The 16,061-nt window shown below is 47.6% G+C and overlaps 1 protein-coding gene across 1 annotated transcript; it reads left to right on the forward strand.

Moving 5' to 3' along the window:
* Window positions 1-516: 516 nt before the first annotated feature.
* PCARE (photoreceptor cilium actin regulator) lies at window positions 517-15,416 on the forward strand. The gene is given in 3 exon segments (XM_051976218.1): window positions 517-3,156; window positions 3,159-4,551; window positions 14,996-15,416. Coding segments are annotated over 3 exon segments (3,846 nt in total). The 5' UTR covers window positions 517-833; the 3' UTR covers window positions 15,126-15,416.
* Window positions 15,417-16,061: the final 645 nt, after the last annotated feature.

Genomic DNA, 16,061 nt, shown 5'->3' on the forward strand with positions numbered 1-16,061 from the left:
CTCTTTTCATCTCTATCATAAAGAATATGAAAACTACTTTTGTTCGTTGCCTATTCATTCAAAGGAACTTTTTCTCACTAATGCAGTTCTATTTGTTACACTAGAGAAAGAAAATAAGTTATCTCTTTGACTATTGCCTATCGTTTTTTCAGGCACTTTTCTCCAGTCAAGGAGGGGGCCTTGACATTCTCTACTGACATGCTCCCCGTAAGTCATTAAAGTCACATTCTCTCCTAGGGTTGTTCTATCTCCTTCCAGCACATTTCTCCAAGAGTCCTCCTGCAATTACAGCCCCTTTCTCTTGATTTCCGGCACAGTGCTGGATGAGGATTAAAAGCATAAACACGTGCAGAAATAATCCATCTCCAGAAATAGTAAATGCTGAAACACTGTATGTTGAAACATACTGCAGATGCCGACTGCCTGAAGCATGATTAACCTAATAGGCTTAAGACTTTATTTGCTATTCACATCTGTCAGGACACCAACAAAAACCCTGGGGTCCTTTAATTCCACAGGGTAAAGCCCTTTAGAATCTGCCTGTGGTTCACTGACCGCTGAGAATTCAAAACAGAGATGGAAAACAAGTCTTCAGGTTGGGGGTTAAAAGAAATGAGAGGAGGCTGATTGCAATCCATGGGTTATTGCCCCAAATTTGGCATGGATGGGCAACAGTTGTTGAGGTTTTGTGGGATGGAGAAGAGAAGGAGCCTGGATTCCTGCCCAAGAGATGCTCAGTGCTGCTGGATGAAATGGTGAGACTGATTTTTGCTTTTATTTTTAATCTCTCTTTTCTGAAGATGGGAGAATAGGAAAAAAAATTCTTCAAAACTATGGGGTGTACACCTTCCCGTAGTGACATTGTATCTAGGAGCGGTATCCAGTTTTGGAGAAAACCCAAGGCCATTTTATCAGTGCATCAGGCTTACTGTGAAAGGTTCTCCATCCCTCTGCTGGTTCAAAATTCTACCTATTATGGCAATGGAGAAGCTGCACTTGGAGGGTGGAGGCAGCAGGCGAGAGAGCATCCAGATCCCAAGAGAAATCAAAATATGGTCAAAAATCTCCATTTTTTTCCTGGGAATCCCTCTCCAGACAGGAGGAGAGAACCTGGAGATGCGACCCAAGATGATGAAGCTACTCTATCAGAAACTATGGATTTTCAGAAACACTTGACCGAGGACACACAGTTAGAGAGTCAAAACTCCTCCAGGAGAGACTTCTTCTGTTGGGATGAAAATAAGGGACAGAGTGCCAGGGAGTCTTCTAAGAAAGGAAATGTGCCCACTTCTCACATATTGGGGAAAGACAGCCGTTATTGTCAAGCCCAAGACTTTCTTGCTTATGGGCCTGAAGACAAGGTGGATTTCCCTGAAGCCCTGGTGAAGGCTCACCACAAGGCTTATGCCTTTCTGCACCCTAGTCTCTCCAGATATGAAGCAATCTTGGGCATTGCCCACGAGGCTGCTCAAACCCAGCAGTACCTCCAGCAAATGGTGGGATTCTTGCTCTGGCGCTTTGATGAGATCAACAAGCTCTTGAGAGATATGGCCAATGATGGAGAAACCCTGCTCCAAGAAGCTGGGGCCCACTTGGCTTGGCCAGCTGAAAAGGTAGATGCCCCGTGGCAGCCTGATCTCCTGCAGCAGCTACTACAGTACACAGCCAACCGGATGCAGGGTCTCCATGACACAGTGACTACCCTCACCTCCAGTTCTCTTCAGGGCTCCAGTAGCTACCTCCATTCTGCAGCCCAACATCTGGACAAAAAACTAGAGACTAAAAGAGAACTGGACCAATGCCTCCTGAAGGCCATCGGGCTCCTCAAAGGCTATGTGGCTGGCCCCAGCACACCTAAGGTCGACGATCGACCCCTGTATTCTGAAGACAGCGGCATTGGGGCTGACAATGAGTCTCTGCATTCTGTGGACAAACTGGGGAAACAAAGCAGCTGGGAATCTTTGGAGGAGCCCGCAGAAAGGAAGCCGTGGGTTTCATCCCGCCGGGAGACCAAGGCAGACGCCTGGCTGCATTACCCATCGGCGTCGGGGCCCAGCAGACCCCAGGACGGGGCTCTTGAGAGACAAAGAGCCCAGTCAGCTGCACTGGGTAACCCTTCACAACTGGGTGAAGCTCTAGCAAATTCACACTCCAGGTTTCTGCAGCTGGAGAAGAAGTCTTCACATAAGAAAGGAGAACATTCCAAAGACTGCGGATTAAGGGCACCTCTGCTCCTCACTGATGAGGAGGATGGCAATTCAGAGGAGGAGGAGGAAGAAGAAGAGGAGGAGGAGGACAGTGAAGAAGACACCCCTTGCCTGAGTCACAGTCAGAGAGAAACCTGGTTTTTGAGGCCGACAACCTCCCCAGCCCTCACAGAAATTATATTGTGGCCACATTTTAAGAGAATCAAGAGCCCCCAGGCCCACGAGATGATTCTCAAGATGAAGGACGCAATTAGTGAAAGAATCAAGTTTGTCCCAGTTCAGCCTGTACACAAAGAATGGATGGAGGACGAAGAAAAAAAGATAATCCTCCCTGCTAGACCCAGCACAGCCAGCGAGGGCAGAACGTGGTCTGAGGGACCAAAGAGATCCAAGTCTGAGGAATCTCTGAAGAACTACACTGAGGACCCCACGCTCTTGGAACTGCAGAGGGTCCAGAAGGACCTCAGCCAACGGCTAGAGATGTTTTATGGCTTCCGTAGGAAAAGAAAAACACAGAACAAAGAAGAGCACCCCAGAACAGCTGTGTTGTGCCTGGACAGCGGAAGAGGACCCACCCAAGGCTCCTCCATCAGCAAGCTGAAGGCCTCCCTTGCCAAGAACCTCAGCATTCTGCCTAGTCAGGAAAAGATTGTCTGGCAGAAACCTAATCCCAACTCTAAGTGTGAGCAGCCCAGCAAAGGAAAAGCTGAGGCACTTTCAAAGACTACCTCACCTGTCCAGGAACACGAGTCATGGGAGAGAGAAAAGGAGGTTCCTGAGACCCAAGGGTGGAATGGGGAGGGATGTAGCCCTCGACCATCTGTCAAGAAACTCATTGAAACGTTTAGTCCAGCTGAAAAGATGGTGAACCCCAGACCCTCAGGGGAAGTCAATGGCATCAAGAAATTTGGCTTTCCCATAATACCTCCCAAGTTCCCTATTTATAGGGGCTTGCCCCCTTGTATCCCAAGCACCAGATTTCCCCAGGAACAGTTGGAGAGCCCCCCAGATTGGGCTCATGCTGGAGGCCCTTTGCTCCCATCTTCACGCCTCTTCCCACAGCAGCACAAGTTTCCAGGAATGCTCCAAACGGTGAAAGAGAGGAAGATTTAGAGGACTTCCCTCCCCCACCTCCAGAAATCCTGATGGACAACTCGTTTAATTCACTCCCGAACCCTGGAGATCCAGAGCCTGGAGGAGGCCCTGCTGAGGTGTCCAGCAAGCTCCCCCCACCTAGGAAACCATCAGCTTCCCAAAGGCTGAAGGCTTCCCTGAACCCTATTGACTTACTGCCGAGTAAAAACATCCCCAATCCCATCTCTCCCAGTGGCAAAGGGTCAGGGGACACCAAGGCAGAAAGGAGAGGCAGAAATCTCTACTTAGAACTGATCCATGTGCCCAGAACTGGCCACAACCAAGAGAGGCCAGCTGTGGCCCCGAGGAGGCCCGAGGTAGAAGAGGCTGCAAGTCTCAACAAGCAGCCCCATAAGGTGATCCCTCTGCCCCAGCCCAGCAGCACAGCTGGGCTAAAGGGAAACAAGGAAGGCAGCACAGGCAGGTCGTCCCGACCAGTAGGGCCAAGGCAAGGCCAAGAGAAAGGCCCCTCTCTGGTCAGGAAAGTCTCCCCTACAAGGCTGCACTGGTCACACAGGACCGAAAGGAGAAACCTTAGCCCACCCACCTCCCATAGACCCACTGGGCTACCGACTCAGCCGAGCCTTCCCCAGGTGCAGAGGCAGACCAGCCCCCCTTTTAGCCCTAGGATAAGCCCTCCAGCCAGGGCCAGGACACCGAGCCCTCCAACAAGCCCCCCCACATCGAGAAAGTCAACTTCTCCACTCCCTCAACCCAAACATCCCAGTTCTCCCATGGAAGTCCCTCAGAGCCCCCCAGGCCTCCAAGAGCTCTCAAGCCCACTGGTCACTCACAGAGAAGTGAGCCCCTCTCCCTCTGGCTCCCCCTCTACTCCTCCAACCTCCCCATCCCAGGAACCCAAGGAGCAGAGCTCATGGGGGGACCAAGATCCAGCTCCGGGCAAGGTGGCCCCCAATACCTGTTCCATATTCTGCCCTGCATCCCCCTCTCTGTTTGAGGCCAAATCTCCATCCTCCCCCAAAGTATCCCACCCAGAGAGTGGGGAACATCTGGAGATGGCAGCAGAGGCTAAGAGAACAGCCGTGTCCCCAAGGCCGTGGGGGGAGCCCCAGAGGAGGATGGCTTTGTGTGCTCTCAACCCGCAGCCTTTCATCAGAAGGACTGCCTCCGACCATCGGCCAAGAGTCCGCCTCCGGCTACCAGGCTCGGCCTCCGTGGGGACCACAAGTGAACTGTGCAGCCAGACCAGGTGAGGCCGGCCCCAGGCTCAAAGTCCTCAAGCTGGGGCCTGTGTTCAGTGGGAAAAGACCTGAAAGAGCATCTAGCCCATAGACTCGAGTTACAGGGCAGGACACTGAGACCTAGAAAGCTAAAGTGTTCATTTAAGGGGCAGTCTAGTGCTAGTAGTGGAAAGAGCCCTGGAGTTAGGGATCCCAAGCTAGAATCCTGACTGATTCTGATTAGCCCCCAGATCCTAGGCAAGTCAACTCACTTCTCTGAGCTTTAGTCTTCACATCTATAAAATGGGTCTAATATTTGAATGAACTACTTCACAGGGCTGACAACATGGTAGAGTAGATTAGAGACTAAAATGGGAGTTGAGAAGCCCTGGACTCAAACCCTGTTTCCAGGCCTTTAGTGACTTAATCTAGAGGTATCAGATTACTCATCTTTAAAATAGGAACAAGAATAACTCATAGGGCTGGTAGGAGGATCAAATGAGATACTGTAGGTAAAGCCCTTTACAAGCCTATTTAAATTTCAGCCTTATTGTCGTAATAAAACCTTATAAATCTTAAAAGTGATTTGGAAGCAGGAGTTTTGATGACTAAGCGACTTGCTATGTCCACACAGCTATCAGAGAGGGAGATGAATCCAGGTAGAAGCAGGGAACGTGAAAGCCCACAAGCCCCCTAGAAATCACCTTCTCCCATTCTGTCTCATTTGGTCAGATGAGGAAACTGAGGCAAACCAGGTTAATTGACTAGGCCAGGATCCTAGAGTTAGTTAAGCATCTAACGCTAGACTTGAACTCAGGACCTCCTCCCTGCAGAGCTGGGGCTCTCTGGGCCGGGCCACTTCCCTCACATTTTACATTTTATACAAGAGGAGAGACTCGTAAAGGGTATCCCCCAATGGACAGGGCTTCCTGTCCCTTTACAGGTGATACCCTGTACAAGTCTCTCCTGTTCCTTATTCTAGAAAGCAGTTTTCTGTGGCAGAGAGCCTGTCTTGGGGCTCTTAGAGCCCTTGCTTCAGCTGCAGGAAGGCCTGGGGGGCTAGGGAGCAGTGGGGCCCCTGCGGCTCTCCCCCTCCTGAGGAGCAGCCTGGGCAAGGGGCCTTCCCATTCCCAGAGGCAGACGCCACCAGGTGAGGATGAGCCCAGGCTTTCTGCTCATGGCGGGAAGGACATCTGCCTTTACACCTATTCTGGCTGCTTTCTCGGGGCAGTAGCATGTCTGCATTAGGAAAGCCTCTGGAGCCGCCTCCGTGATCACGCCTCCAAGTTTGTCTCCTGACTGCCCCTTTAGCACGGGAGGCCAGGCTCAAGTTCTGCCTCCCCCAGCTTCCTGGGGGGTCCGCAGCCTCCTTATGTAGACAATGGCCGGTGGCAGCCTCTCCCTCAGGATGATAGTGAGGACGGGTTGGAGCCTGTGGGCAGAGCTTTGCACAGTTCCTGGCACTGTGAGAGCGTCCACTCCCAACATTACCTAGTGGAGATGGACTGCTCAGATGCTTCTAAATTTTAAGTGAGAAGAAACCTTGGACCAACCTCTTCATTTTTAAGGTGGGAAACTGGGCCAGAGAGAACAGACTTGCCCCACTCACCCACTAATAAGGGTGTAAGTGGCAAAGGCAGAACTTGACCTCCGACTCCAAGTCCCTTGTCCTTTTTGACATGTGAGCTAGTGAGGGACCTCAGCGTGGGGGGTGCAGATGACTTGTCCAGGGTCACTTGTCTGGTCATTGACAGAGACAGGGCCAGCCTTGAGCCCCTTCCTGTCCTTCCATCGCTGCTCGCTCACTAATGAGCTTGGAACCACTCGCCCTTCACATGGCACTCTGGGGTTGCTATAAAGGGTCTCACTCGGTCATGTTTGCTGTTCACAGCAGCTGAACGGAGGTAGTAGCAGGCTCAGGATCCAACCTGAGCCCTCAGACCACAGGCTGCAGGGGCCCATGGAGGTCACTGAGTCCAACGGCCTCATGTTAAAGGTCGCACGCTCCCACCCTGTGCCGCCCGCCAGCCCCTTCCTAAGGCAGCTCACAGAGCTGCTGCTGTGGTTCTGTAGTTTCAGCCGAGTCCGGCTCTTCTGATTCCGTTGGGTTTTGTTCCAAGCTACTGGAACAGTTGGCCATGTCTTCTCCAGCTCATGTGCAGGCACAGGGTTAGGTGAGTTCCCCTGGGTCACACAGCTGGTGTAAGGGCCTGGGGCCGGACTTCAGGCCTGAGCCTCTGTGCCCCGAACCACGTGGCTGTCCCTCACAGCTTGCACAGAAGCCCCGCTAAACGGTCAGTGGAGAGGCTGTGGCCCCAGAGGGAGGGGAAGCACCGGACTACAGTTATACAATCCAAGCCTCCCCTTAGGCAGAGAAGGAAACGAGACAGTAAGCAAATGGTAACGTTTGGAGCGGGATTTAAATGGAAGTCCAGCTTTACCTTAGATCACAACTGGAGCCTTGCCCAAGCCTGCATAGATGGCTGGTGGAGCTGAAAGCTGACTCCATCCTTGGATTCCATGTTCTAGTCTCTTTCTATTGTATCCTGATAATTAACCTCGGGGCTGAGGATGGGTTTCAGGGGGAACATGAACTTGGATGAGAAAAAAATACATCTTTATTTCATTGCTATTGGTTTCTTTGTGACCTTCTATGTATTATTTTATGCATTAGACACATTATTCAGGGAAGAGGTCCACAAACTCCGCCAGATTACCCAAGGGATCCATGACACAAAGTTAGGATTTCCTCTCCTAAAACACACTGGCTGCTGGAGATGAAAATGGTCCCTGTCCTCAGAGAACTTATTTACTTTTTAAGCCAACATTAACTAAAATACTTTGTATGATCCATGGAAAATTTGATATTCTCACAGTTAGAAATTATATGTATTGAGGCAACTAGATGGCACAGTGAATAACAGAACACGGGATTTGGAGTCAGGAGGACCTGAGTTCACATCTGCCCTCAGACACTTAAAGGGTCCTAGCTGTGTGACCCTGGCAAGCCACAACCCCAATTGCCTCAGCAAAAAAATAAAATAAAATCTTATGTATTTTCCCAGCCACTGAAGGAAATGAGGTATAGATTATAAGAATCTTCCGATGATGTTGCTCATTTCTTAAAACAATGATGAGCTACCCACAGCTGGGAATCTGAGAGCAAATTATTAATGTTACTTCTCCAGACACTCACTTTTCTTATCCTTCTAAAAGAGGACCTTTAAAAAAGGCATTGATTAGAAATACTAACATTTCAAACAACAGGAGCCAAGAATCCATAACATTAAACTGTGCAGGAATAAAATACCCCTTTTTTCCCCCATTCCCTAAGAAAAGAAAAAAGCACTTTAATTTAGAGTTAAAGATCCTGAGTTCAAAAGCACTCTCCTACTTACCACTTGTATAATCCTGGGCAAATAAGTGGTTGTGGCTGTGGTTGTTGCTGCTGTTATTGTTACTGTTATTGTTATTGTTGTTGCTGTTGCTATAATTGTCATTGTTGCTGTTTTTATTAAGTTGGACCCCATGGACCAGAGGATGTCAGGCTCTTTTATCCTCCACTATCTCCCCAAGTCTGTACAGGCTCATGTTCCTTGCTCCCATGAGTCTCATCTCATCCTTTGCCATCCCCTTCTCCTTTTGCCTTCAATCTTTCCCAGTTACCTTTCTGTAAAATGAGAGAGTTGGACTAGATGATCACAATCAATTTGGAAAATTGATAATTCAAAAGAGATAGGAGGTGCTCAAGTCATAAAGATTGGAATATGAAGTCAGGAAGACCTGAGTTCATGGTCGTGCCAAAGACATGTATTGGTTGTGTGTCTACCTGTTTGCCTCAGTTTCCCTATTTGTAAGATGTAGGTAAAAGCAGCCATTCCCTTGCAGGGTTGGTGTGAGCACTAATGAGATAAGCTATATGGAAAACGCTTTGCAAATCTTAAAAGTACAACCCAAATGTTAGCCAGTGTTGTCATTAACCTAATTAAAAGGAATTTTTAGATCATTCTATTCTCCCCCAGACAACACTGTGCCTAATGGAGTGCTTTCAAAACACAGCATTTTTATGATTCCTTAGGATTATGGGATCATCAGTTTAGAACTGCAAGGGATCGCAGGGCTCTAAGCCAATGTTTCTCAGAGTGGGGTTGTCCCATTGCTGAGACCCTTTCAGGGTGTCCAAGAAGTCAAAACTATTTTCATGATAACATTTCTTACATGGTAAATAACAGTAGGACAGCTGAGTCAGGGAGACTCATTTTCAAATTGGGCCTCAGGCACTTACAAGCTGTGTATCCCTGGGCAAGTCTCTTAACCTGGTTTGCCTCAGTTTCCTCTACTGTAAAATGAAGTAGAAGAGGAAATGGCAAACCACTGCATTATCTTTGTCAAGAAAACCCTCCAAAACGGGGTCACAGACAGGTGGACATGGCTGAAAAACAACTGAACAAAAACATCTGGCTGCTGGGTGGTGCAGTAAAAAGAGTGCGGGGCCTGGAGTCAGGAAGGTTCTTCTTCCTGAGATCAAATCCAGCCTCAGATGCTTACTTGTTTGAGAAATGGCAAACTACCCCAGGGACTTTGCCAAGAAAACCCCAAAATAGAGTCACAAAGAGTCAGATGCTACCGAATCACTGCAACAACAACAGTTGTCAACAGGATATAATCCACATAAACAAAAGCTCCTTGGGGAGTTCTAGATAATTTTCTGGAGTTTAATGGGTTCCTGAGACCAAAAACTTGAGAACCACTGATTTAGGCTGACCCTCTCACCTTACAGAGAAAGAAACTGAGGTATCTTGTCCAAAATCACACAAGTGGTCAAGTATAAAGCAGGATTTACACCAGAGTCTTCTGGCTCCCCATTGTACTGTGCTACTCCCCTCCCTTTCATCTCGTGATTTTCTTAAGCTCTTTTAAAGATAAAGTTGGCTACTGGGTGTTAGGGACTGTTAAGGGGTCCCCTGCCCTTATAGCAGAAGTAGACCAATTGAAGGGGGTACAAATACACGCCATCATCTCAGAGCTGGCACTTCCACAAATTTGTAGAATTTCAGAGTATTTGATGAAGTTGTGGAATGTGACATCCCCATTTTGGAGACGAAGGAAACTTTAGACCTGCCCAGAGGCCCTAGTGAGATGGTAGAGCTGAAATTCTCTGATCTTTGAATTGCAGATGTCAAGTCTGCCTGGGGCCTGGGGCAGCTGCTCTCAGGGCGAAGGCCCCACTTGATCCTAGGATCATGCTTTGAGACAGTGGCAAAAAGCCATTTTGGTTTTACTTGAGGCAGGATTATCCAAATCAAGGTAACTCTCCCATCACACCTTGAAGCAGTGAAGACAGCTCGGTGCAACCGCCCTCAAATTCTGCCTGCCCCAGCTCCCTGACCTTCACTGGAAATTCTTGGTCTATATATTTTTCCAGAAAATGAGAATAATGTTTATAGCCTGTACTTAGAGGACAGGAGCTCCAATGACAATCCACTGTACCACTCTTTTGTGGGCAGAAGCTTCCGTTCTTTACCACTAAATCCCTCAATGGGTCTTCAAGTTTCAGGATACTAGATTCAAAAGAGCATCAGTCTGATGAAATACAAAGTAATCCCTCTGCCGAGGATCTCTCAAACACCTGCTGTTTTCTACCCCCATCCCACTCACCACCCACCTTCCTGAATCAGATTACATAGAAAACTGGCTGTGAGGTGTGTGGGAAGCGGAGCTCCTGAGACCCTAGAGAAAGGGACAATAACGTCAGAACACCATGGGTCTAAAGCTAGATGGATAAACGGAAGCCGGAGAAGGGAAATATCTCCCCCATGGTCACACAAGGGTCACACTCAGAGATGGGATCAGCATTAAGCTCTTCTGACTCGAAAGCAAGGACCTTTCCACTGGTCCATGCTTCCAATTTATTGCCTAGGGTCAGCCTTAGGCAATATAGGGACTGGTTCCCCACTAGAACATCTTTTGGAAAATCACATCTATCAGTGAAAATGGAAGGAAGCTCAGGGGAACATGAGCCGACTCCACCAGCTCTCAAGTCACCTAGCAAGGGCTTCTCTGTTCCCTCACCCTCTCAAAAGAATTCAGTGCTAGTCCATGCCCTCTCTGAAGTACTACAACTTTCTTTTCTTGTCTCAGTTTGTATAATAGGCAGATTCACTATAATACTTCTTGTTGCTGTCATCTCTGACTCTTCGTGATCCCATTTGGGGTTTTCTTGGCAAAGATACTGAAGCAAATTCCCATTTCCTTCTCCAGCTCATTTGACAGATGAGGAACCTGAGGCAAACAGTTAAGTGATATGTCCAGGGGTTACACAACTAGCAAGTATCTGAGAACAGATTTGAACTCAGGAAGTTGAGTCTTCCTGATTCCAGTGCTCTATCCACTGAGCCCCCTAGCTGCTCCTCATTCACATTTTTGTAATGTTTTAAGCCTAAGGTATATGTGTTATTTGTGGGTAGCTATGTATGTATGTATGTATGTATGTGCTTTGGGGAATATACAAGATATTATAGAGATATACATATTGCAATATGTATATGTGTGTATGGATGTATTCATATTTATACATGTATGTAATAGTAAATATTAACAAGCCCCTTTTACAGATGAAAAAGCTGAAACTCAGAGAAATGCCAGGACTCGCCCAGAGTCATGCAGTTAATAGGTTCCAGATCTAGGTTTCTCATCGAACACTAGGATTATATTTTTAGAACTAGGAGGGATCTTATAGTCCATTTAATCTTATCATTCATTTTCAGGGGAACCTGAAAGCCCAGAGGTCAAATAACTTGTATTTGACCAACAGGTAAGAGCAGACCCTGAATCAGGATTTCAGACATCAATCCTTAGGGCACCAGTCTCAGAGTCAGGAGGACTAAGTTCAAATCTGGCCTCAGACACTTGACACTAACTGTGTGATCCTGGGCAAGTCACTTAGCCTCAACTGCCTTGTGAAAAAACAAGCAGAAACCCCCAAACGTACAGCAATCTTTCTACTTTGACTATTAATTCTTGCTCTATTTTTAGTATACTCTCCTTTAAATGTTTCATGAAGAAACAGAGCAGAAAAGTCAAAGAGGTATGAGGACCAAAGGCATGGCTTTCTCCCTTAAAGAGATACGTTTTAAAGGGGAGTGGGGATGGAGAGAGTAAACAATGGCCCATAAAGCCCCTGGGCCTTGGATCAGGGCAGGAACTAATGGTCCTGGCCAGAATCATCTGAAAGGTCTGCTCATGGTCTGTACCACTCTGTAGTAGTTACACTGCCTTATAATTGTTTATGTCAAAATCCAAGCCTGGTCTCCCCATAAGGATTATGGAGCCCTGAACACAAAAGGGGGCTCTGGCCTTCACCTTTCCTGACTCTCAACAGATGCTTGAAAATCTTTGTTGGGTGACTTCCATGGAATGGAATTCCACCGCAGTGAGAATTTGCTGGGCTTCGTGGGTGGGAAGCTGCAAAAGAACTTGGGAAATGTCAGAACAGACAACAGATCCCCAAGTCCTTATCTGTTATCTCACGTGCAGACCCACTGTAGCTAGTATTTCTGTTTCCCTGTATGTTACACAAAGACTGGCACAGTAGGACTATTTGTTTTGGAAGCAGGAGAACTCATTTGAACCCTCACTTTAGCAGTTATCAGCTGTGTGGCCCTGGTCATCTTTGGGGACAATGACATTTGCACTCCCAAATCAATGAAATCACAGGTCCACTTAAACAAGATCATACCAGAATCAAGAGTCTATGAACAGACACCAAGGTTCAGGAATTTGCTGAAATCTCCCCTCCTTTGTTGCTCTTTCCCAGAGAGGTAACTAGGGCATCATAAGTGGGTCTTTAACCCAGAGCACCTAAATTTCAAGGGAGCTGACAGCATTCTTAATCCTCCAACAGCCCAGCAATAACTGAGCTTAGCACCTAGTTAGCAAAATAATGACTTGAGTTAGCAAGTGACCAGATGGCATCCCAGCAGCTGCCTGATCCATTCTCCTCCCTAGGAATGGTCGAGGTACACTCAGAGCTGTTTGTCTAAGGTCCAGTTACAGCTGTTTTGTCCAGTGTATGCTGACTGATTCAATAGCCACCCCCCCAAGACTCAGCATTGTGCTAGACAAGAGGGGGGATACAAAAATGAAGTGGTACAACATCTCTGCTCTGCAGGAGCTGACAGCCTAGCTGGGGAGACATGACACAGGAGAATAATGTAGAGAAAGGCACAGCATTTGTGGTTTTTCAGCCCAGTGCTATCAGGTGTGAGTTCCAGAAAGGTTGTAATCAATCAATTCTGTTCAATAAACATTATTAATCATGGGCCTGCCTTTTGCCAGCTACTGTTTGAGGAACTGTGGAAGCAAGGTGATACAGTGCTAGGCTTAGGGGCAGGAAGACCTGAGTTCAAATACAGCTTTAGGCATTTACTGTGTGATCCTGATCAAGTCACTTAACACTGTTTGCCTTAGTTTTCTCACATATAAAATGGGCTGGAGAAGGAAATGATCAATAGCTCCAGTATCTTTGGCAAGAAAACCCCAAAAGGGGTCACAAAAAGTTGGACATGATTGAAAATGACTTAAATGACAATGCCAGATACAAAGAGAAAAGTGAACCAGTAAGCACCTCTTAAGTCTGTTGGAGAGAAAGGACAAGTACACAACTAAGCAAATTTAAGGGGACATACTAAGTAATCGCAAGGAGGCTAGTGAGCATTGGCTAGCAAGGGGATCAGGAAGTCCTCCAGGAGGAGCTGAAGCCTCTACACTGAAGCAAGCTAGAAAGCTGCAGCTTCTCTGAGGCAGAGGGCAGGAGGGAGAGTATTCCAAATATGGGGATTTTGTGCAAACACACAAAGTCAGAAGATGCAGAGACATTTTTAGGGACCAGCTCATAGACCAGTTTGACCAGAACAAAGCTAAGTAGCATGAAGGGAAATAATAGGAAATAAAACTGTACAGGAAGGCAGAAGCCAGACTATGCAGGGCTTTTGATACCAGCCTAGGAATTTTATATTTTCTCCTAGAGACAAGAGGGAATCAGGAAAAAGGCAATGTCAATGAGAGCTCTTCATAGAATCATAGATCTAAAGCAGTGGTTCTCAAAGTATGGTCTAGAGAATCCTGGGGATCTCTGAAACCCTTTTAGAGGGTCTACAAATTCAAAAATAGTTTTTATTTCCAATATGGTAAATGTCTATAAATATAACCCAGATTAACAAAAACACTTTTGGAGAGATCCTCAATAATTTTTAATAGGATAAAGATACTGAAAACAAAAGTTTGAGAACCATTGATCTAAAGCCATAAGGAACTCACAAGCCATCTAGACCAACCCCATATTATAGAGGAGGAAACTGAGACTCAGGAAATGTGAAATGATTTTTTCAGAGTAACATGGATAATGTTCACTCCAAAGCAGGATTTGAATCCAGATTTGAATCTGACTCCAGAACCAGGGTTCTCTTTCACTGGACCATATCTTCTAGCAAAGTCATTTTGGCAGCTATATGGACATTGGATGGGAATGGGAAGCAAGCAAGGTGGCCTTTTGGAGTAACTGGATCACTTGGGTGGTAGCCAAATGCCAGAACTCCCTTTTAAAACAGACCCCCTTCTGGTGGGGGCTGGATGTAAAGAATTCTCCGAGCCTCATCTAAGCCCTGGCTCCTCTTTTTATCTCCTCTTGGGGGAGGACGGTTGTAATGTCTCTAATTCAGTGTTGGCCCAGGGGCTTGCATTGTTTGTGCCATTTGGGGGCCTCTTTTAGGAGCCTTTGAGTGCCCATGGAGAGGATTAGGTCAACAAAAAAAGAAAAGGAAAGGAAACTCATGAAATACAAGGAGATTTTTTTTTTAAAGAAAAGCCACAATAAACTTCCAGCCCCCGCAGCTCCAAGGTTGAGACAAGCAGGTGTTGGGCATCAAAAGGCAGAAATCTTCTGCTGTAGATTAATACCCAGTATTCCCATTTCCGCAGTGCTGAGCGCTGTGCTAGCTACTTCTGGGGGAGAGAATGGAAAGGGAGCCCTGGTTCTTAGCACCTGAAGAATTCACACTGTATTACAACAGGAGAAAGGCCATCCAGCGCACTATGGTTAATAACAACATGTCCGTGTCAATGGACCTTTAAGGGTTACAGACCACTGTCCTTACAACTCTTTTAGACTAAGCTTCTTGGGGGCAAGGGATGCTTTTTGCCTCTTTTCATAATACTTGCTGAAGTATTATGTTCCCTATAAGAACATCTGAGCTCCCAGCACATAGTAGGTACTTGATGTTTACCAATTGAGTGTTTACCTGTAAAGCAGACACTGCAGGTATTATAATTGCCTTTTATAGAAAAAGATTTGGAGGATCAGAGGGGTCAAGCCACTGGCCCATGGTCACACAGCCATCATGCCCCCAGCATTCCTTCTGTTGTCCTATAAACAAACCTCTGCTGCCCTCTTGTTTCTGTCTCTTCTCTTTGCAGCTCAGAGGAGAGTTCTGCGAAGGAAGCGGCAGCTTGGAACAGCCTCTGCTTACCGGACACAAAGGGGAGCAGCAAGTGGGCCTCTCAGCCGGAGCTCTACGTGGTGGGGCGAGGGCTCCAGAGGGAGTGACGGTCGGGACCGGGCCGCTGGGGAAGGCTGTTCCCCGGGGGGCTCCTCGTTGCCCCCAGCCCAAAGGGCCGGAGAAGGGCGGGCGACAGCCGCGGAAGGCCCGCCCTGAGTGGGAAGAAGGGCCCAAAGCGAGCCCCGGACTGGAAGCTGCCCCCAGACCCTTATGTGGGGACCCGGAGTCCTGGACCGCGGCCGCCTCTCTGAATCACCAGCCTTACCCTGGGGCAAGGGCCCCAGTCTGTTACTGTCTCTTCGGTCGGTAGCATTTTGTATCTAAATAAACCATGTCAGAAAGCTCTTCGTGAACTCTGGCTGCTTCTTCTGTGGGAGGACTCCGTGGTGGCTAAGGCTTCCAGCTCAGAGCCTCGAGTCGGAGTCCGAGAACTGGCATCTCTCAGCCGCGGACCTTGGCCAACCCACAGAAACAACAATCCCTGGCATTTATGAAGCACTTTAAGATTTGACACTTTCAAAGTTCTTTGCAGATAGATTTTTATTCTCTCATGGGACACAGTTACTTTAAGAATTATTGCCTCCCGTTTTGCAGATGAGGAAAGTGACTCTCAGGGCAGTTGAGTAACTTTTTAATTATTTGCACAGCGAGTGTCAGAAGCAGGATTTGAGTCCAGGTCTCTCCTAACTCCAAGTCTGGTCTTCTTTCACCAATCCTACGCTGACTCCAGCTTAAAACTCTGAGATAAAACCCTTATCTATAAATGAGGCTAAAAATAACCCACCACCAGGCGCAGTAGGTGTGCCCATGCTCACCCAGGGAGGGCCCCACGGGTGATTAGGTGCTCCATCCTGCCAGAAGGGGGGTACTGGGGAAGGGCAAGCTCTCTCAGTCCCATCTGCTACCTCAATCCAGGTGGCTGTCGCCTCCCTAGCCAAAGGATGTATTAGCCTGGATCTACCCTATAAGAACATCTCTGAGCT

This window comes from Antechinus flavipes, chromosome 2 (assembly GCF_016432865.1).
Source record: "Antechinus flavipes isolate AdamAnt ecotype Samford, QLD, Australia chromosome 2, AdamAnt_v2, whole genome shotgun sequence".
NCBI lineage: Eukaryota > Metazoa > Chordata > Mammalia > Dasyuromorphia > Dasyuridae > Antechinus > Antechinus flavipes.